Source organism: Cyphomyrmex costatus, unplaced genomic scaffold (genome assembly GCF_001594065.2).
Source record: "Cyphomyrmex costatus isolate MS0001 unplaced genomic scaffold, Ccosl1.0 scaffold76, whole genome shotgun sequence".
Taxonomy (NCBI): domain Eukaryota; kingdom Metazoa; phylum Arthropoda; class Insecta; order Hymenoptera; family Formicidae; genus Cyphomyrmex; species Cyphomyrmex costatus.
Window position 1 is genome coordinate 1,413,930 of NW_017280333.1, and position 22,902 is coordinate 1,436,831.

Below are 22,902 nucleotides of genomic sequence, written 5' to 3' on the forward strand. Positions count from 1 at the left end.
GTAAATGAAGACAATTTAGATTAAACAAAATATTGAGATCGCTTTAAACATTTGTAAATATGGACGAAAACTATGCTTATTCCTCTTGACAATCAGTAAATAATCGTAAAAAAATGATAAAAGGTACGTGTAAATGAAAATTGGTTAGATATGTGTATTAAGTAAAAACACTTCACATGCCTTTTATCACTTTTTATGATCATTTACTGACTGTCAAGAAGGATAAGCATAGTTTTCGTACATTTTTACAAATAATAGGTAACAAGAATTAACGAGTCATTTCTCGTTTCTGACATCACGATTCAATACAGCTGCAGTGATTATTCAGAAGCTTTAAAGCGTAGTTTTATCAAGGAAAAAAATCAGTATATAGTTGTAATCACAAAAAAGAGTAAGATACGTATATATGTAAGGAATGTTTGTAAAAATAAAATTAAGTTTTCACTCTTTTAAAGTTGAAATAAATAAATAAGAGATATTTACGTATATATCTATATATAATTTCTGTGTATTACAAACGAAAGTTTAAATGAATCCAAATATAAATAAATACACAAATTCTGTCTCTTGCATCTAATTTTGTCAACGATTTATTACTTAAAAATTTTTCTGCATATTTCATTAGTTTACAATTTTAGGTGCATTCAAGGAGGCGCTATATTATTGGTACTATTTGTGTCATTCTGTCTTTATTTTGCATCTAATAAATAACGAAGATAGAATAACAAAAATAATGTTACTAGCGCCTCTTCGAACGCACTACTTGTAAGGAATTTTTTGTGAAATTTAGAATTCGATAGTATAGGGATTTATAAAATATACAGCTAAGTTCATATGTCGCAACCATAGACCTCATAAGTATGGACTGGCAGTTGCTTACAGTTTCTGCAAAGAAAGTGTCCGGAGAAGATTAGAGGAAGAAACATACTTTTCAGGTGTTTCTCTTTCTCAAAGTGTCCGGAAATGTACATGCATTGCGCATGTCAGTGGAACATATAGCGAAAAAAGCATGAAAAAAGATTCTTTTTGAAAGTATACAATATATAAGAGAGGTGATTAAAAAATACGTAAAAGAAAACTTTGCGAAATCGTACAGGAAAGGATAATCTCAATGAAATTGGCTAGCCTTTTTACAAAACAGCGACATTTTACAAAAAGGCACATGCATATCTTTATACTAAAAAAAATAAAAAATTTTTCAATTTTATAATTATTGAATTTATAAACGCGAACTTTTTATTGAAAATTATTTGCGCGCAAATGTAAAAAAAAAAACATCGATTTACATTCTTTAGTCGCGATCTAGATTCTATGCGAATCCAAAGGTGAATTTGCATTGACACGTATAAGTTATTTGTGCTACCGCTGCGCGGCAAGCCCGCTGAAATCACTCTCACCCTATAGTTTTTAATTCTATTCTCTTAAATATTCAATTGGGACTTAAATATCTATTAGGTGTTTAAGAGAATAGAATCCTAATCGTTTTTAACCCATTGGGATCAATATGGTGGTTTAATTAAGAAAGTATTGGATATAATGTTTATCGCTTCTCGATGCCATATTGGATCCGCCATATTGGATTTTTCAAAAGGTTACGTTTTTTTTTCAAAAGTACATATACGAATAATTTGAAATCTCGAACGTTTATTTTAGTTGCGCTGATTTTTAAGTATATGTAGATGATTTAGTTGACATAAAACGTCCCATATATATAATTGTAATTTATTTCGCAGAAATTATTTTCAATATATATTCGTCCTATAGAAATCGTCACATAAAACTCTTGAACAATCTTCACAATAATTACATATAACTTGAATAATTCGTTTGAAATAGTCTTCTCTTGATGGGAGAAATGATTTCTCCCTTACGCTGTCCCAGCCGTGTGCTTGGACAAGTGTTACCCTATCCTCATCATAGCTCTCGCTGTCTTTATGTAAGATATAGATATATGTTAAATCAATGATACTGGACTTGCGCTGCGTTACACCCCCGTAACGTGGCGTAAGGTCGAGACCGCGTTTCCCCACTCCCTAACCTCGTCCTCCGGGGAACGGCACCGTGCCTTCTCTCCACCTTCCGCTGCTTTTATCCCCCATTCCCCCCGTTTACCCTCGCGCGCTTCGCATCCACCACCACTATTACTCGTCTTTCTGGCGACGTACTCCCCCACTCCCTCTCGTTCCATTGCCACCCCGCGCATAAGGCTCCATGCTCTGCGGAGCGAGCCCTGCGATCCACCTGGCCGAGCCGAGGACGAGCCCAACGCGAGCTTCGACGAAGCTGATGTCGCGGTCGCCGCCACTATGGAGCGCTCTACCTTCGTGTTGGCCCCCTTCGCCCACCCCAACCCCTTTGTAGGAAGAGAGGTAGAGAGAGAGAGAGAGAGAGACGACTCACCTCCTTCCTCTCACCTCTCAAAATAACGTACTACCAAAATCACGAACTGATCGTAGACGTAGTAAGGGGTAGTGCGCGCGCGCCGCGAGCCACCCTCTCGGAGGGGCAGCGACGGCGAGCAGAGAGAGCGGTAGCAGAGATAGCGGCGCGGCGCGACGCTGCCACCGCGCTGTTCTTGCGTGATTTTCCGCATCGTGCGCCAGCCAAAAGCGACGAACTCAGAGAAGCTCCATCACGCTGTTCCCGCTTGAAAAATCGCAGTGTCGTCGCGAGGGAGAGAGCGTGTGATTCGTTCTCATCTCCTCTCACTCTCCCTCGCTCCAACCATTCATCATATTACCCGCTCGCGTTTCCTTTTTCCATCTTCTTTCCACGCATTGCTCTATAGTACTACTCGTTGCGAAGCGAGTTCCGCTTTTTCTTTTTTACCAACTCCTTATCTGCTGTTACGTTTTATTCTATTCCCTCTACCCTAATCCACCTTTGTCGGCCTCTCATTTCTTCACCGCGATTTCTTTCCACGCGGGTCTTAACGCGTCATTACGACGTGGACAAAATTCTTGTAAAGCGAAATTGTGCGAAAACGTGCGGCGATCGGCGGGCGATTCCGAGGGAATCCACTCTGGGACCGACCGAGCCGTAGTGCGAGTAAATCGCGTAAGAGCAATATAGAGAGGCGCGGTAAAGAATTATGCCATCCTCGCTTTGCGCGGTGAGATCATGTGGTCGCGCTCAGCTCCGGAAAAGGCAGTGACATTTCGAGCGCACGTTCCGGAACGGTATACGCAGCCCGGAACGCTGCCGTCGCCGCCGCCTACTACTACTACTACTACTATCTCTTTCCGCCCGCTGTTAAAATGATCGAACTGGCGACTGGATTTGCTCTGACAATCGCAGCGCGGACCGTCGCCGTTCGTAAAGTAGCAAACGCGACGGGGATGAAGGGATGGTCTCGTCTCTGTGCGTGATCCGATTTCGTGACCTTGTACATCACTCGTACGAGGGTGCGCGCGCGCGCTCGCGCGCAAGCGAGCGCGGGTAGCGGACAGAGGGTTGGTGAGTTGGCGATATAGTGGACGTGGCAGTAGATAGATGTGCTCGAGATCGGTTTGCGAGAGAAACGGGAGGTGGAAGAAATCCAAGAAAGGTGATGACCTATGAACGATGCGCGAGGATCATTAAATCGACGGGTGCCGAACCGACTCGTCCCTGGTCCTCGGCTCGACGATCGATTGTCAATCACGCGAAATTATCGCGGAGAGACTTACCATAGGAGACCACGCGCCGAGAACGCGGCAAGGGTGACAGTGAAGGAGAGGAAGAGGGAGAGAGGAAGGATTTTGAGAAATAATTGTATCTAGAACCGTTGAAATAATGTTCTTGCGCATCGACAGGCTGTTACGCTTCGGGCTACTGTTTCTGTTGTGGATAGGCTCGAGTCGTCAACAAGAGGAGGACATACCTCACAATGAGTAAGTGTCGCGCGAGTGTGATGTAGGTAGTGATTAAGTAAAGTATATGAAATTGTCCCGTGCATCGTTAGATATCGATGACGCATGAGGAATCCAAAAGAAGTTGGTCGGGCGGGTTGGAAAGGAGAGAAAGAGGAAGTCGGGTGATAAGGGTGGTGGTGGTGCGGTAGATGTGCGAGCGATTGGATGGATGGGGTGCATAAAGCTCGACGAGCAAAACTCGATAGAGAGCAGAAGGAACGCGAGCGCGAGGGGGTGGAAGAGAGGGCTAGAACGAGCATGCGGTAGAGTGGGGAAATAAAGAAACGCGCGAGAGTGGGAATAGGAGGGTGAGAAAAAGAGAGAAAGTGAAGAAAGTAGAAGGAGAGGGAGAGAAGTCGTCAAAGGGTGTGAACGATATGAGAAGAAGGGTGAATATACAGGAGAATTCGCCAATCAAAATACTATATATAGGAAGAGTTTTCGAAAAATTAAATAAAAAAACTTTGTGTGTACACATTTTTATCTCAAGCGGTAATTTTTGAGGCATGAAGGTTTAAATATAGCCAATTACAGGTTATTCCTATCTATGAATCGCGCGTGTGGTAGTAATTATAGTAAGCACACACTCTAAACATAGTCCATCAAATGTAGACTGTAATTGACCATATTTAAACTCTTGTTACTTCACAAACTTAATTTTGCTAAGTAAACATTTATATACATATATATATATATATATAAAATAATTTGCAAATTAAAATACCACAGTATTCTTACTATGGTATTTTAATTTGCAAATATATATATATTTTGAGACACTGTATAGTAAGAATAATGAATGGCGCCAAAAAAAATGAAAAAGTGAATAATAAAAAAATATAGACAAAAAAGTCCGAGAGAAAAATGTATAAAGTTCCAAAAAGAAAGAAAAGATGAAGGGAAGGGAAGGAGGGAAACAAAAAGAAACAAAAATTATTATTAAATGTACAACTTCATTCTCGGTCCCTGTATGTTCAATCGATTACAGCACTTATTCAAATTTAAATCTTTAGTGGCGTTTCAAGTGTCAACGTTTTAAAACGTCATGGTCATCCGTAAAGCTTTAAAATAAGATATAGTAGGTATCGATGCCATAAATCTAACCTCAAAAAATAGTAGTAAAAAATTATGTCGTTCGAAAAGCAGCATTTGAGGCACTGCCTCCTTTTCGCATTCCAGTTGAAGAAAAATGCCGCAGAAGCTCAAGAAATGATTTGCTCGGTTTTAGGCAAAAACTTTGTGTCGTACAATACATGTAAAAAAGTGGTTCCAAAGATTTCGTGATAGCAATTTCAATTTTTTTTTATCAATAGACTCAATTCATCGACTCAAAACTATTTTTTTTCTGAAGCGGAATCCGATAGCTGCCTAAAAAATGGCGAAAATGTGTAGAAAGTTAAAGGGATTACTTTGATTAGGCTATAATATTTATTCTTTATAATTTTACATTTTGAAACTTATTGATAAAAATGAGAGAATTAAGTTGTATACTTAAGCCGAGAATTAAGTTGTATACTTAATATATGTAAAAAGATCCTATTTAGCCTTGGATTTAGCAAAAAGGAGTTTTCAGAAAGAATTTTAACAGTTTGATTTTTTCTTAATATAAAGCTTTCTGAAATTATAAATAATTTTTCGAAGATATAGTCTTACAACTCATGTAACTGCTCATTAAAATTACACTAAAAGTTACAAGTGTACTTAATATCTCTCTTTTCTCCTTTTGCCTCTCCCTCTTCTCTCTCTCTCTTTCTTTCTCTAAAATAAATTTACGAAACTGTCTTTTCTATGTAAAACTCGAAAAAATACCTGAGGATTTCTTCACGTGTTATAATTTTAATAAATGTGAAAATGTAAAAACATACATTACATTTGTGATCAATTATTTCCGTATAAACTAACACAAAATAATTATGTATTATTATAAGCAAACGCAATAAATTTTAATTATTCTTTAATATTTTATATTTATTGTTATTGCGCAAATATTTTGTCAGTCGTTACAGTGTATATCTTAGTACTGTTATAATAATATAATTAATTATTACAGAGTGAAAAACTGGGCTTTAAAGTTTGGCGTGGATCTGTGGGAGTTTGGTAAACAAGTAACCAAAATGAGCGAGATACAAAGAGTAAGAAAATATACCTGATATATTTATATATATACATAACTTAACTATGTTTATTAGTAAATATATTTGTAGTTACTTTAGCAAACCATTAATAGAGACATTATAAATTGTACCAAGATTCATATCATAAGAAGAAGTGAAATCTATTTATAAGTCTTTCTCCAAATTATTTTCTATAATGTCTATGAACATAAATTATTAAATTGCTAGGCGATTTATTGTAATAATACTATGATTTTTTCTATTGGGGTATTACGTTTTAAGACCAAAAAATTAATTTGGCGCGCAGAGTTTGATAGAATTTTATTTGTGTAGTATATAAATTCACAACAAAATATTGAAGTTTAAATTTTTAAAGGTGATTTAATAAAGAGATATATCAATAATAAAAAGCATACCTCCACAACGTGAGGTGATTTTAGCAAAAGTCACATATTTAAAATCAAGGTTGTGCGCGTTACCTTAAAAAAGTAACTTGTTACCAATTTTAAAAAGTAATGCATTACCGTTACTTGAAAAGTAACGATTCGTTACTTTTTTGTTACTTTTTTTATAGTGCTAAAGTAAGTTATAAGATCTGAAAATATATTACATTAGCTAATAATTAATTTAATATTAAATATGAAATAAATATTTAAACTTAAAACTCTCTTGTATATGTACAGAGTAAGCTGTTTTCTATATTAAGCTTACCTATATAGTTTTACTAATTTTTTATTTTCTTAATATCGTTATTTCAATGTACTCATTTTGAATTTAGATAATAGATTAAACATTGTTTTTAAACGTTAATTTTCCCTGGTGAAAATAAATCGATGAAATCTTTAGATCCATTTCAGTATAATTCATAATAAAATGAGTCAATTGACAGAAATTTCAGCAAATTTTTTTAAATCAAACTATGCTCTTTATTATTGATATTTAGAATTATTTAAGCACTAAAGATTCAACTTCGACCCTTATGGGTTCTACTTCCTATTAGGTATAAACTGTATATAGCGTTATGAAAAGTTCAATAAGATTCTGATTGCTTTAAAATTATTTCTTTGACACAAAAATCTCGTAATTTTACCGCTCACACACTGATTTTTATTACTTCACGCCCAGAAATATCACGAAGTGGAGGCCAACGTCATAAAAAGGGATGGTCTCGTTCTTGTTCGGGAAATGGCCATGGAGGTGAAAAATATGATGGACTTCAAAATGAATGCCGTAATGGTAAGTCAACATTTTTTTTTTCACTTTTAATGTAAGATGCGACTTTAAATTATTTATTAAATTAAAAAGATGCATTTATAAAATACACTACTCAAAAAAAAAAAATAGGGAACACTTTTGAACACGCTAAAAATTGAGCAATATTCAGAACACCGTAACTTGATGAAAAATCATCGCAGATAAAACATTAAAAAAGCATTTTAAGTTGAAATCTCTACTTACGAAAATTATAATTGAATTGTCAATATGACTAATCCTTTACGGAGTTATACGGACACAAATAAATATCCGTCAAATCTGAAAATTTTGCTCAAACTTTGCAAAGATTTATGACGTGAGGACAAAATTACACGAAAATGCGATTTACAGCAATCGAAAGGGTGAAACTTTTTATCTTCAATTTATTATTTTAATAAATGTTGTATGATTTTTTTATCGTGTTATAGTATGGTGTTTTGAATATTGTCGAATTTTTAGCGTATTCGGAAGTGTTCCCTATTTCTTGTCGAGTAGTGTATATAGAATTATCAATAACAAAGTAAACAATATATTATTTCTTTATAAAGTTTGTTTAATTTGATCTTGATTTAATAAGTTATAAATACTTTTTTTTATAAATAATTCTCTTTATACGAAATTTTATCGATACGAATAGAAAATGAAATAAATTACTATTCAAAATGTTTGCAAATGCAATTTTAATCTCAATCTTTGTTTAAGATGTCAAATGTTAAATTCGACAAACAATAACTTTTTCAGTGTTTTTGATAAGAAATATAATATTGTATATACATAAGTTCTCTATTAATTTTTAAAATTTTACAGTAAGAAAAATTTATTAGCTTTTTAAATCGCAATTGTTTTAGAGTTATTTGGATATAGGTAAATGATAGAAATTTAACACACATGAATGGGCAACATCATATTTAATATTATTAATGCAGAATGCTAATAAATATCTTTAAATACGTGTAAATAATTTAAATTGTTTCGCAATAATTATTGTGAAAAATATTGCAATAATAATATACTCAGCTCTAAAAGGCTACTCAAATCCAATTTCTATGATATTTTACAAATAGAAATACATAATACTAATTAATGGGTCAATTTTAAACAGAATCGTAAAGGTACCATCACAAGCGACATAATTGCATAAGCGTATGCATAACTTGCGTCAGCTAATCAAATTGTCTCAATTAGAATAACGTAGTACCTGATGCAATTTGGTATGATTTAATTGGTTGACGGAAGTTTATGCTTACGCAAACTACATCGCATATGACGGCATCCTCAGACTCATATAACTTGTTCTCGTAAAATTTATAAGATAATTTTATGTGTATATACAATGTATATGTGCGTGCGTGCGTGTGCAGTACACATATATCGTAAGACATATGATTATTCGTAAATATCTACACTAAGAGAAGAGAGAATGATTGCAAATACTATAATTCAACTATAATTTATAGTCATTTCTTGGGTCAACAATAAATTTATAATTGTTTCAATCATGTACATACATTATATAGCTGCTTCAACATCGAAAATGATATATCTACAACTATGAGACATGCACAAGTTTTTTTTTACCATAAAAATTAGTTTTTTCTTACCATACCTCATAATTATTATTACCAAGTAAAATTTAATGTTATTTGTATTGTTTGATTAAAAATTTGTATAGAAAAATTACTTTTTCATTTTTTATAAAATTTGCACCTTGCATTGAGATCTTTGCTAATCTTTACAAATTTATTCTTAGTACATTATAGATTTATTATTGTAAAAAGTCGAAAAATTTGAGTGTTTAAAAAATCCTTAAGTTGCGTAGAAACCTTTGCTAAATAGTTTTTTATTTCATTTATTTGAAAATACATTTTAGTTTTCACATATAGTTGTAGCTATTATAGTGCTAAGTAACATAAAATAATTATTATAATATTATACATATTATACATACTAACGAAGTTCTTTAATATTTCAAGAGCTTTGTAAAAACTATATTCCTTACGAATCTTTGAATATACAATTTTATTGAAAACTCGTGGTACCAAATCAATTTGTCAATTGAAATTAATATCATTATCTTTTAGAAATATTGTATAATTAATAAAAGCCACTTCCTCTTTTAATAAATTATAGACCGTTCGAAGCTTTAGCTTCGTATGTTTAAAAAATAAAATATTTTTTAAACATAATGTTGTTTGTTCTATTCATAGAGATTAGTGGAGAGCGCCGAACAGGCTGCAGTATCGGCGCCGAGGGAAGGAAACATGTCGCCCAAGTATTACGCTTCGCATCGGCTTAATAACTTCGTTAGCGATGAAAAGGGTCCCGCACAGGAGATGTTTCTCGCTACAAATCGCCACTTTGATAATCTAGCAGTGAATGTTAGTTTGTCTGCCGTGCTCCTGCCAAACGGAATTAAAGACAACGGTAAGCATTGCGTTAGATGAATTTAACAAAATGCTAATCGAAAAATGTAGATATTCATGAATGAAGGTCATTTGTATCCCTTTCATTCCTTCATAGTTTGAATGCATATGTGAGACATGATTATTATCTAAACTACACTACTCAATAAAATTAAAGGTCACAACACCCTGTAAAAATAGATAATTTTGAAATAGATCTATTTCTTCGAAGAACATCGTCAAAAATGATTGTATCGAGATGTTTAAAAACGCATTTTGCAACTTGAAGTCTCTACTTTTCAGGTCGATTCTTTAAAAAACAGTCTTATTGATATTTTATGGAGTTATACAAACATAAATAAAGATGCATTAAGTCTTAAAATTTTGTAAAAATATCGTACACAAATTTTACAAATTTTGTAAAAAGAAGTTTAAAATTTGATGCATCTTTATTTATGTTTGTGTAAATCCATAAAATATTAATAAGATCGTTTTTCCTTTTAGTTTTACTAGCCTTTTCCTGCGCGCGTTATGCGCGCGATTCAGAATTATTGGGGATACACAAACAAATCTGGAAAAGACCAAACTGGTTTGTTAATCCACCTAAAATTACGACGTAGGTTCTTTCTTTACTTAATTTTTTAAAAAATTTAAGCATTTATATATCCTTAAAATTTTTTTCCGGATTTGTCTAATTTATGAGATTATTATTTGTTTTTTCCTTTTTTTCCGTTAGTTTTAAATAACTGTCTTCATTTTAAATTATTGATTTTTGTATTTTTTTTATTTTTTTATTTTTCCCCGCTTCTTGAAATAGTCATGAAGATGATGATTTTCGTCTTCTTTTAATCTTATTCAGTTGTTCTTCGTTTTTTTTGATATTTTTCATTCGTATTTTTTCGAAAAAATCATTAATTTAGTAAAATGAATTCTCAAGCAATCGATACGAACTCGAAAAATAATCACTTGGGGATGTTACAATCTTTTTTTGTGTATAACTTTTTTTTGGAGGGTGGACCAATGAAAATAACGGGTGGACAAACGTGGACAAACAGTGGACAAACGAATGCAATAATGATTTTACCAATATTCGCATTTAGAGGATCCAACTTCACAAAGCAGCTCTGTGAAGTTGGATCCTCTAAATGCGAATATTGGTAAAATCATTATTGCATTCGTTTGTCCACTGTTTGTCCACGTTTGTCCACCCATTATTTTCGTTTGTCCACCCTATGTTTATTATATTTTTCGCAATAGTGTAAAATAATCACTTGGGGGTGTTACAATTTTTTTTGTGCATAACTTTTTTTTGGAATGTGGACAAACGAAAATAATGGGTGGACAAACGTGGACAAACAGTGGACAAACGAATGCAATAATGATTTTACCAATATTCGCATTTAGGGGTGTCAACTTCACAGAGCTGCTTTGTGAAGTTGGATCGTCTAAATGCGAATATTGATAAAATCATTATTGCATTCGTTTGTCCACTGGTTGTCCACGTTTGTCCACCCGTTATTTTCATTGGTCCACCCTCCAAAAAAAAGTTATACACAAAAAAAGATTGTAACATCCCCCAAGTGATTATTTTACACTATTACGAAAAATATAATAAGCATAGGGTGGACAAACGAAAATAATGGGTGGACAAACGTGAACAAACAGTGGACAAACGAATGCAATAATGATTTTACCAATATTCGCATTTAGGGGTGTCAACTTCACAGAGCTGCTTTGTGAAGTTGGATCGTCTAAATGCGAATATTGATAAAATCATTATTGCATTCGTTTGTCCACTGGTTGTCCACGTTTGTCCACCCGTTATTTTCATTGGTCCACCCTCCAAAAAAAAGTTATACACAAAAAAAGATTGTAACATCCCCCAAGTGATTATTTTACACTATTACGAAAAATATAATAAGCATAGGGTGGACAAACGAAAATAATGGGTGGACAAACGTGAACAAACAGTGGACAAACGAATGCAATAATGATTTTACCAATATTCGCATTTAGGGGTGTCAACTTCACAGAGCTGCTTTGTGAAGTTGGATCGTCTAAATGCGAATATTGATAAAATCATTATTGCATTCGTTTGTCCACTGGTTGTCCACGTTTGTCCACCCGTTATTTTCATTGGTCCACCCTCCAAAAAAAAGTTATACACAAAAAAAGATTGTAACATCCCCCAAGTGATTATTTTACACTATTACGAAAAATATAATAAGCATAGGGTGGACAAACGAAAATAATGGGTGGACAAACGTGAACAAACAGTGGACAAACGAATGCAATAATGATTTTACCAATATTCGCATTTAGGGGTGTCAACTTCACAGAGCTGCTTTGTGAAGTTGGATCGTCTAAATGCGAATATTGATAAAATCATTATTGCATTCGTTTGTCCACTGGTTGTCCACGTTTGTCCACCCGTTATTTTCATTGGTCCACCCTCCAAAAAAAAGTTATACACAAAAAAAGATTGTAACATCCCCCAAGTGATTATTTTACACTATTACGAAAAATATAATAAGCATAGGGTGGACAAACGAAAATAATGGGTGGACAAACGTGAACAAACAGTGGACAAACGAATGCAATAATGATTTTACCAATATTCGCATTTAGGGGTGTCAACTTCACAGAGCTGCTTTGTGAAGTTGGATCGTCTAAATGCGAATATTGATAAAATCATTATTGCATTCGTTTGTCCACTGGTTGTCCACGTTTGTCCACCCGTTATTTTCATTGGTCCACCCTCCAAAAAAAAGTTATACACAAAAAAAGATTGTAACATCCCCCAAGTGATTATTTTACACTATTACGAAAAATATAATAAGCATAGGGTGGACAAACGAAAATAATGGGTGGACAAACGTGAACAAACAGTGGACAAACGAATGCAATAATGATTTTACCAATATTCGCATTTAGGGGTGTCAACTTCACAGAGCTGCTTTGTGAAGTTGGATCGTCTAAATGCGAATATTGATAAAATCATTATTGCATTCGTTTGTCCACTGGTTGTCCACGTTTGTCCACCCATTATTTTCGTTTGTCCACCCTATGCTTATTATATTTTTCGTAATAGTTTAAAATAATCACTTGGAGTGTTACAATTTTTTTTGTGCATAACTTTTTTTTGGAGGCTGGACAAATGAAAATAACGGGTGGACAAACGTGGACAAACAGTGGACAAACGAATGTAATAATAATATTATCAATATTCGCATTTACAGATTCCAACTTTAAACAGCTGCATTTATTTATACTTATGCAAAAAATATATATGTATAAATAAAATGAAATATGTAAATAATAGAAGATTTTATTTACAAAAATTATGTTAAAAAGAAAATTTTGTACAAGTTTTTCCTAAAAATACGCTACCAACATATTTTTCACCGAGAGACTCTCTTGAGGCATAGCGCCTAGCCACGTGATTGGCGATTCGACGGTCGAGCGGTAATGGGGGAGATAGTGGGCGTCGCTTCGGGAATCGGCTCGAAATGAGCGCAACTAATTCCAAGCACTGAAAAATAAAAGTTACATATTTCTTCATTACGTATACAAATACAACTTGTAACAACTGTTTTAAGATGTAACATTATTTATGGAAAATGCACAGCAACAATCTTAGAGATTGGTAAAGTTACTTTTCAATCACTTTTACAGTTACTTTTTGTAATAGCAAACAATTTGATAATGATGTTGCAATTTTTTATGGCTGTAATGATGACTAATTAAACGCTGAGATTAGGAAAATCACTTTGGAAAGTATATTATCACCATTACGCGTTAACAAATAACTTTTTCATTATGAGTGCTCGTCGTAAAATGTGCCTATATCGCAACGTTTTTGCGCAGAAGAGTGGGATTAGAGAAATAATAACTCAACGGCTTGAGGTATTGGCTATTTTCCGCACACAAAAGCGTTGCAGTATAGGGAACATATTACATACACGCGCGTGATGAAAAGTATATTATTATTTAACTGTTCTAACTTTTCAACTCTAATGTTACAATATCTTGAAAAAAATTCGTAACGTCATCACCAAATCGTTGTTATACAATAAGGTAATTACGAGTAAGTAACTAAATAACAATGATTACAGTAACTAGTTGCTTCCATTCCTTGATAAATATAATAAATGTTTCAAATATGTTACATATTTATACATAAGTGGTAAGTATATGGCTCCACTACGAGATGGATATGCTTCTCATAAAAAGAAAACTCTTTGTGGAGTGCTTTCTGGATCTCTGAATTTAAGAGTTGTAATCGTCATATATGCTCTTGGATGAGTTACACAAATATAGAAAAATATTTAACGTGTACATATGTAACATATTATAGTAATATATAGCATTGAAATAGATCTGACACATAAATATATATTCAAATGTAATGCATAATAAACAAAAAGATTACGCCTATCAGCCGTACTCAATGCATAAATATATTTTAGCATGTTTCAGAGCATACGTATCTATCATTCAAAAAATCGAGCATCATGTGATTTCAACTTGTACTACAGTAAATTGTTTCTTTACTTTTGTAGAGCGTGACGTTGCCTCGGGTATTCAATGGAGCGAGTACTTGGATTTGTTGTTTGTTAATAATTATGAGAGTGATCCTACGCTATCCTGGCAATATTATGGAGCGACGACAGGATTTCTACGTCGCTTCCCAGGTAATTAAAATGATGTCTTTAAAAGTAAGATTCTGATTAATTTTGCCCTATTTTTGATTGGCTTGATGAAAAATGACGAAATCATTCAGATGATAACATAAAAAAAATTGAAATATAGATATGTAGAAATATTGTAAAGTGTGATTTATGAATATACATATATTCAAATATTGTCCTCATTGCCAGTAATGTAGAGTACAACTAAAAATAAAGTGTTTTCTTCATATTTATGGATAGAGATGTAAACGATGGAAAAATCCTAAAATTTTAGGATAAAAAGAACGGGAAATAATCAATTTTTTTCTTTATGTGGCTTTGACAATTTTTACTTTTTTTTTAAATTTTATGGTTTTGACGCAGTACTGTTGCTCCAGAATTTAGTTTTTGCAATTATCCGTAAGATTTTTGTATAAAAATACTAGTTTTGAAAAGTCATTAGGTCATTTAGTTTGTTCGCATTAATCGCATTCTTGAAATCTCCAAAAATTTTAAATAGTTTTATGCGATGAAAAGAGATATAAAGCAGAGATGTTGAATGCAAAGAGTGAAAACAACGTAAACAAATTTATTATCAATTCATAAAGAATTGCAAGTATTATAACAGTCAATAACATATATTTCCACCTCGATATAAAATTATAAAGGCAACAGTATTAAATACTAGGATAAATTAAATATAAACTAGACTTATTATTTTTAAAATTTATTTGCTTTTAGAATGTCAGATTGGATCTTTTGATCGTTGATTAATCACTAAAGACATAGCGTAACGCTCAATATGACCTCGTTGACTTGCTCGTAAAATTTGTACACAATAGCATTCTATGGTTAAATTTGTGTAAGCATGCGGTTTATTATATATTTATGTTACAGCGATATCATGGCCGCCGATAGAGGGTACATTTGGAGCGTCTAGGTCTTCGCATCATCGAACGGTTCGTGATGTATATGATTTTAGGATGTCGAATTGGTTTGTTGGGGCGGCAAACAGCCCGAAGGATTTAGCGATATTGATAGATAGCGCAACGTACACGTCTGACCGGAATCGACGATTAACGATAGCTACGACAAAAGTTGTCTTGGACACTTTAGGGCCGGATGATTATATAAACGTATATCGTTATGGCGAGAATGCCGAGGAAATAGTGCAGTGCTTTAAGGATAGCCTGGTGCAAGCGTCACCTGAAAACATTCACGAGATGAAAGTAGCTTTGAACTCTCTAAAACACGAAGACACTGTGACCAATATTTCAGCCGCGCTTAGCACCGCCTTCGAGATTCTCCATAAATACAATCGCACTAGCCAGGGAAGCCAGTGCAACCAAGCCATTATGTTGATCACATCCGACACCGACGGTCCACCTGCAGAAGTGATAAAGCGTTACAACTGGCCGCATATGCCCGTACGGATCTTTACCTATCTTATCGGTGGTGACAAGAGTCCTGATCTCCAAAACACGGCATGCACCAATAAAGGTTACTCAATAGTTTACAGATTAAACATCAATAGTTTATAAATGTATAAAATCTCACAACTAGTGACATAAGAAAAAGAATGTGAAAAAGAAAAAAAAATAAAACGTAGTCAGTTTTTGTTTATACGAGAGGTTTTAATTTTTTGGGAAAAATTATTTTTAAAATTGGAACATTATACAGACATATTTATATTTCTCTTTCACACTTTGAATTATTTCTAAGAATTTTTTATACTGTAAATTATAGTTTTGATAATGGTCCATCAAAATATATCGTTTCTTTCAAAAGTGACACAACTTAGAAAATTAAACCTGGTAAAACTTTTTTTATTTGAAAATTATTGTTGATCAGTTATATTTTAAAGTTAAATTTTACATTACATTTAGTAAAATGCATTTAAAAATCAGAAAATATCTATAAGGACTATGTACTAGATGTTCGTGTCTTATTTAATTTATTACATGAATATGCGCGCACGCGTGTGTGTGTATGTACAGGGTATTCCGAAATTCGGGGATAATATTACCGTGTGAAACTTTGTGAAAAAATAAATAATAAAAACAAGCTATATTTTTTCCCGTTAAGTAATTTTTCGAATGAAAACGTTTAAAGTTTAATTAATCATAAAGCATTGGTTAAAAAGTTATGTATCCGCTTGATAGTGTACATATAGTGGCAATGTTTTGTTTAGTATCCATTATTATTGTACGCACATCACACGGATTCACAATTAACTTTTTAACTAATACTTATGATTGGTCAAACTTTAAACATATATACTTGAGAAACTACTTTACGGGAAAAAAATGGCTTACACTTTTATTATTTATTTTTTTACGAAGTTTCACGCTGCAATAATATTATTTTCGAATTTCGGGACACCCTGTCTGTCTATATCTGTATATGTATATATAAAGATAAAGAAATACAATTTATACCTGACTATAATATCAACTATTTAAAAAATAAAATGTTATGTGTATATCTCATGTTAATAATATCAATTTCTATAGGATTTTACGCGAGAATAACAAACGCGGACGAAATCCATAATAAAGTTTTCGAGTACGTGAAAGTTTTAGCGCGGCCTATGGTACTCTACCAACATGATCATCCTCTTCATTGGAGTCCCGCTTACATAGGTGGAAAAGTAAGCAATTTACTTCACGCACATAAATAATTATTATATTAATTACATTGCTTAATTCATGCTTTTTACGGAATTTGTAAATATCCATAATTTTTTATTGCCACAAATATTCTTCGACGTTTCTACATTAATAACAATTGACCTTCAGAGTAGTAGATATGGCAGAGAAAATCGAGGCCAATTGATGACGTCTGTGACAGCTCCGATTTTAGATCGCCGGAATTATACGGTAATTACACTTTAAATACAATAGTTATGTGGTGACGCCTTAATATTGCGCGAATGCCACTTTATTGTTAAATGTGTGAAGTAATATGTAAATAAATTGTACTTTATTATATGTTATTATTCTAAGGTGAAAACGGCTAATTTATTGGGTATTGTTGGTACTGATGTACCTATCGAGGAAATTCAGAAACTCGTGCCGCCTTACAAGGTATAAACTAATATTTTTTCTTTATTATTTGGCCTGGTCGCATTAATTGCTTGGCTTCAGAAAGATTTGCTTCACTCTTTTATCGAAGCTTTTATAGACTTTTGTATAATGTTATCTTAAACCTTCTACCCGTGTTCGAGCCTTTTTTGACCCGAGCGTTTGTAAAAACTTCTTGTGCAATATTACAGTATTGTCAACAAAAAGATCAAGTTTTGCGACTTTTTATCTGTGATATGGCAAATTTTAGTGAATATATTAATTAATGTAATATGCAAGAATAAATGCTATGAAAAATGTATATACATATAAGTATTGTTATAAGTGTTTTAATAAATATATTTTATGTCGACTCTATTTTGACTCTGAACATGGTCAATGTAAATGAACACGGGTAGAGACTTAAATAATAGATGAAAATGAAAAAGTGAGAGTTAGAATAAAAGATGTTTTATTTTTTGTTTGTTATATTTTATAGTTTATATTAGAAAAAAATACAAACCAACGTATTGAAGAAAGAAACATTCAATCATAATTAGCCACCAAATTGGTGCAACCATGCTTACATATTTTGCTCATTGACTAAATGTCATAATATATATTACGTTTTCACATTACAGTTAGGAGTTAATGGATATTCATTTATTGTTGACAATAATGGCAGAATTTTGTATCATCCTGATCTGCGACTTCTCGTGAGTATTAATGTTATTGTGACAAATAACAACGTGCTCAAATAATTTCATAGTAATTTTAAAGTTAGTACATTTTTTTGGTAAATATCTAAAAGAACTTACAGCATGAGTTACTTTTTGACTTTGACACACACATATATATGTATATATCGAATTTGTTAGATTCTATTCTTTGTAACATGCATTTTAAATTAGACAGCACTTTCTTATCATATTTTCTAAAATATTTTAAGTTTAAGATATCAAAATGTCCTTATACAACTACTGTAAAAATGTATTCTTGAGATAAATTTAAGTCAAAAATTCTAATACGAAAATATCAAGGTTATACAATAATACTTCTGAAATTAGTAATGATTAAAGTTTACGAATCACAGAACTTGACTTTCACTCACAATCAGACATGATGATATAACAAGTAGTAAAGGTGCCACCATGAGGATTCTCACATCATCAAAATTATCATGCAAAAATGTATTAATTTTTTTATTAAAAAATTATTTCTGTTTTTGCATGGAACCTACATTTGTGCATTATATTAACAAATTCTTTAGGTAAGTAAAAGAAAAGAAGAAATTCTGCTAAAAATTTTAACCTAACCCAAATTTATGTTTGATTTTAAATTAAAATTAGTTATACTGGTTCTAATTTTTGCAGAGAGGAGATGCAGGAGTAGAAACGGATTTTCTGCCGCGATCATGCATTTACTTAAGAATATAGAAATATATAAATATTTATAATTAATACGATCAGTATATATGTAAAATAAATAATTATATTAAGTTTACTAGGGCTCTCAAGATTCAAACGAAAAAACTAATAACTGAAGTGAGAATATTAATACATCAGGGTAGTTTGAGCATAATTAATAAAATATATTGTTGACGGTTTTATATTTGGTTAAATACAAATTGATTGATGTTTGAACGTTTGGTTCCTTTCAAATCATCTTCAGCAATGTTAAATATATTTAATTTTTAAAGTCGATAAAGGATGAGCTTTTCTATACTTTTTACGGTTGAAAATTGTCATTTTGTCTCTTCGTTCTAACCAGAGGCAGAAATATAGTTACAATAACCATTGAAAAGACAAAATGACAATTCTCAACCGTAAAGTAAGAAGAAGCTCATCCTCTGTCGGCTTTTAATCAAATGTGAAATTGTGAAAACAGTATATTAATTGTGCTCCGACTACCACAATGTATTAATGTTTTTACTGCACGGTTATTAACATTTATTAGTTTTCATATATAGAATAAATTAAGATACAGAAGACAATAAATACATAAGAAAAAATCTTAGACTCTATTAGAAAGCACTGCCTAATTTAAACCGCATGTCATTCATAAATGAGCCTTTCACACATGCCAAAGTCGAAGTATAATCCATACTGTATAAGTTTTTCTGACATTTATACTTTTTTCACACACATCTATATATATATTTTTTAACCATTCTATGTAGTTTATTTCTTTTTCTTTTTTTCTATTTTTTATTTTTACTTTTTTATTTTTATTTTTTTGTTGTAGAGGACAACGAGAATAATATCGTAATATTACATGAATGTTTCACGCAGCCTGGAAACACAGAAGTAAGTAAGAATTATTATACATGCGTATGTACTTTATTATTAAATGTACAAAGAGTAACCCCTACAAAAAAAAATCATATTACAAAATTTCATAACAAAATCATGTAATTAAGACAAGTAAATCACATAACGAATTGTTTCGAATCAGTACGTGATTTCATGTAATTTGAACAATTACATGATATTAGAAATATATTAATAATTTCATCCATCTCATGTAATTTTATATTTATATGTGATTCTATATTTAGTTAAGATTAAATCTCACCTCACACCAAACCTTTCCATCCTCCTTAAAATAGAGGGGGTTTCTTTTATCTACAAATTGATTGTCTACAGCATCGTTTATCTACATTTGTCTACAAATCGATTGCCTACAAGCACTTTTACGCACAAATATAAAACTACGGCTATACGAAAGTATGTAATTTGTTATTATTGCTCAATTTAGACCGAATTTCTTTATACTTTGTATGTAATTTGTATTTTATAATAATACATATATGCAATAATACATGTGAGCAAACATAATTCCGTTCCTGAATTTTTTATTTGTGCGTAAAAGTGCATATAAGCAAGAATACATGTATAGATAATCGATCTGTAGACAAATGAGATGTTAAACAGTGTTATAGGCAATCAATTTATAGGCAAACAGGGTTCTCTCCTTAAAGTATTGAATTTTTATTCCCGGTTACATTCCGTTTTTCGTATTGTATTATATATTTGTATTTCTTATTTGTTGACATTTTTTATTTATGTTCGTTACTTCTCTTGTATTCAGTATGGTAAAACATTATCTACCTCAAAGAAAGAAATTTAAAAGACTGTACGTCTTTTTTCAGTACGATGAAACATTAAAACCTTCGTATATAAGTGTAGATCTATCGGAAGTTGAACTCGCAGAATATGATGGCCCTTCAGCCTCTCCAAACAATTCGCTGCTGCTTGATGTAAGTATAATATTTTCATCATTTTATTATTTTTTAAAATTTTATTATTTTTTAAAAATGTTAACAATAGCAAATGTTGATAATATTATTCTTTTTAGCTGAGACGCGATATGATCGATCAAAAGGAAGGCGAGACAGACTTCACAATCAAAATACATTATGACGATATGGTAAAAAATTACAAAAGATCAATTATAAGTGTGATAATAATTTAGTGTATTGTATATATCATAGAAATAATATAATTATTGTTGTATTGCATAATGTTTTATTGATTTGCAGAAAAGAGTTACAATTAGACGACATAATTATTTTTACAAACCGATCGAGGGTACACCGTTTTCCTTAGGCTTGGCTCTACCCGAAGGTTATGGCATGTTCGAATTACGAGCCGAGCAAGAAATTAAGCTTGCTATCGTAAATGGTAAATTTTTCATTATATAATTGTGCATTATTTTAAAAAACCTCCAAAAACGATGCAGTTTTTGATTACACAATTCTTGGATCTTAATACGACTTTAAACGTTACGTTACAGTCACGGAGTATTTTAAAGGAAGCAACTGGAAGGTGCATCCTGATTGGGTTTACTGTGAATACAATTCGGCTTCCGATAAATTCTTTTCTTCCCCGGAAGAACGCGTCCTGCATTTCCTAGCACGGACGCGCAGACCGGGATGGAAATGGATGTCCTTGAGACCAAGGAGTCCTAGCTCGCATCACAAGCAAGCGAGCAAACCGGATAAAGATTCTTATTATTGTAAGTACATTGTATTCATTTAATAGCTAATAAGTCAAAGACAAAATATAGAAAATAATATGTAAGACGAGCAAAAAGAATAAAATAAGGAAATTATAGGCGTGGATTGGACACTATGATCTCAGATCTATTTATCATATTTAAATAATTATTATATATTTTATTAAGAGAATATATTACAAAAAATACATTTTAGCGCTTAAGTTTTAAAAATTTATTAATTGTTAACTGTTTTTTGTTTATTAACAAGAATTACATATTTTCTTGATAATCTTGAGTAATAAAGCGTGAAATGTCAATATTGTTTTTAAAAATTTAATACAAAATTTAATATATTTCCTTTATTGCTGCAGCAATCACAAACTTTTATACACAAATTATACATTAATACACTAATATTTTTATACACTAATCAAAAAGGCTCTGCTATGAAAGTTATATGTCACGTTCCAGGTGATAAGAAATTAGTGCAATCACTGGTCTTAGATGCTCTAGTGACGGATGGATTCGATAAGAGAGAAGCACAAAGAATGCATAAGGAGGAGAACGAAAAGTAAGTTCCTTGTCAGTAAGCAAAATGCACGTCTGTCTTTCATTCTCACCTATATACACACCAATTGCAAATTGCGATCGAGCACAGCAATGCACAAGCACGTGGTTTACTATTTATGCACCATGTAACACCGGTCACTTTTGCAAATTATTCAATTGCCATTTTGCCTTAATTATAATCCATAATGCGTCTTAGTTTGCACAATTATTTACGTGAAATGTAGTAAATAAATTTTTTAAATGCAGTATTTTTTTATAGTCACCAAGTTGTTTGGATCTCGATCGAATCTGTATATGCATATGATAAAGAGAAACTATAATATACACGTGCAATGTATATGTAAGATATTAAAGGCGAGAGAGATTTTATTTAATATAGACATATACCATACAAAAATGAAATCGCAGTGCGACAAATGTTATCATTACTTTATAATATGCCAAGTGCACTATGAGCAATCGTCCAACATTTCATTTCACAATATTATCTTTTATTACATATTTTTATTACATTTTATTATTGTGTGTCTCCACCGCTAGCCCTATTGCCATACTGATGGCTCTACTGCACAGGTAATCCATTATGCACAATTATCTGTTTAACACTTTGAACATGTTTGTCGATAATGCACGGTAATATTCACTTTGTGATAATTGTATTTAAAATATGCTATTTAAAATATGTTTATATTATTTTATCTGAATTGATAAAAATGTAAAAACTGTAACCAAATATATTTAATTTGTGATTATGATGTTTATAAAATGATTAAATATATATATGTATATACGTAAAAGTGTATTAAACTGTACGCGTATGTTTCAACAATAATCTTTTTATACACGTATACATATAGGTATATATGTATATGCATATATATATACACACTATATATATATGTATATATACATTCTTATATAGACCAAACCGATAGTAT

The 22,902-nt window shown here is 32.1% G+C and overlaps 1 protein-coding gene across 1 annotated transcript in view; it reads left to right on the forward strand.

Moving 5' to 3' along the window:
• Positions 1–3,058: 3,058 nt before the first annotated feature.
• The window catches only part of stol (voltage-dependent calcium channel subunit stolid), a 30,042-nt gene continuing 10,198 nt past the window's right edge, over positions 3,059–22,902 (forward strand). Inside the window, exons 1-15 of the mRNA XM_018548957.1 lie at positions 3,059–3,872; positions 5,944–5,998; positions 7,133–7,243; positions 9,469–9,685; positions 14,226–14,357; positions 15,231–15,833; positions 16,847–16,983; positions 17,132–17,212; positions 17,339–17,419; positions 18,037–18,111; positions 20,547–20,654; positions 20,753–20,824; positions 20,937–21,078; positions 21,191–21,412; positions 21,866–21,965. Coding sequence (XP_018404459.1) covers positions 3,775–3,872; positions 5,944–5,998; positions 7,133–7,243; positions 9,469–9,685; positions 14,226–14,357; positions 15,231–15,833; positions 16,847–16,983; positions 17,132–17,212; positions 17,339–17,419; positions 18,037–18,111; positions 20,547–20,654; positions 20,753–20,824; positions 20,937–21,078; positions 21,191–21,412; positions 21,866–21,965 — 2,234 coding nt within the window. The 5' untranslated portion in view covers positions 3,059–3,774. The remainder of the gene's footprint in view (positions 3,873–5,943; positions 5,999–7,132; positions 7,244–9,468; positions 9,686–14,225; positions 14,358–15,230; positions 15,834–16,846; positions 16,984–17,131; positions 17,213–17,338; positions 17,420–18,036; positions 18,112–20,546; positions 20,655–20,752; positions 20,825–20,936; positions 21,079–21,190; positions 21,413–21,865; positions 21,966–22,902) is intronic.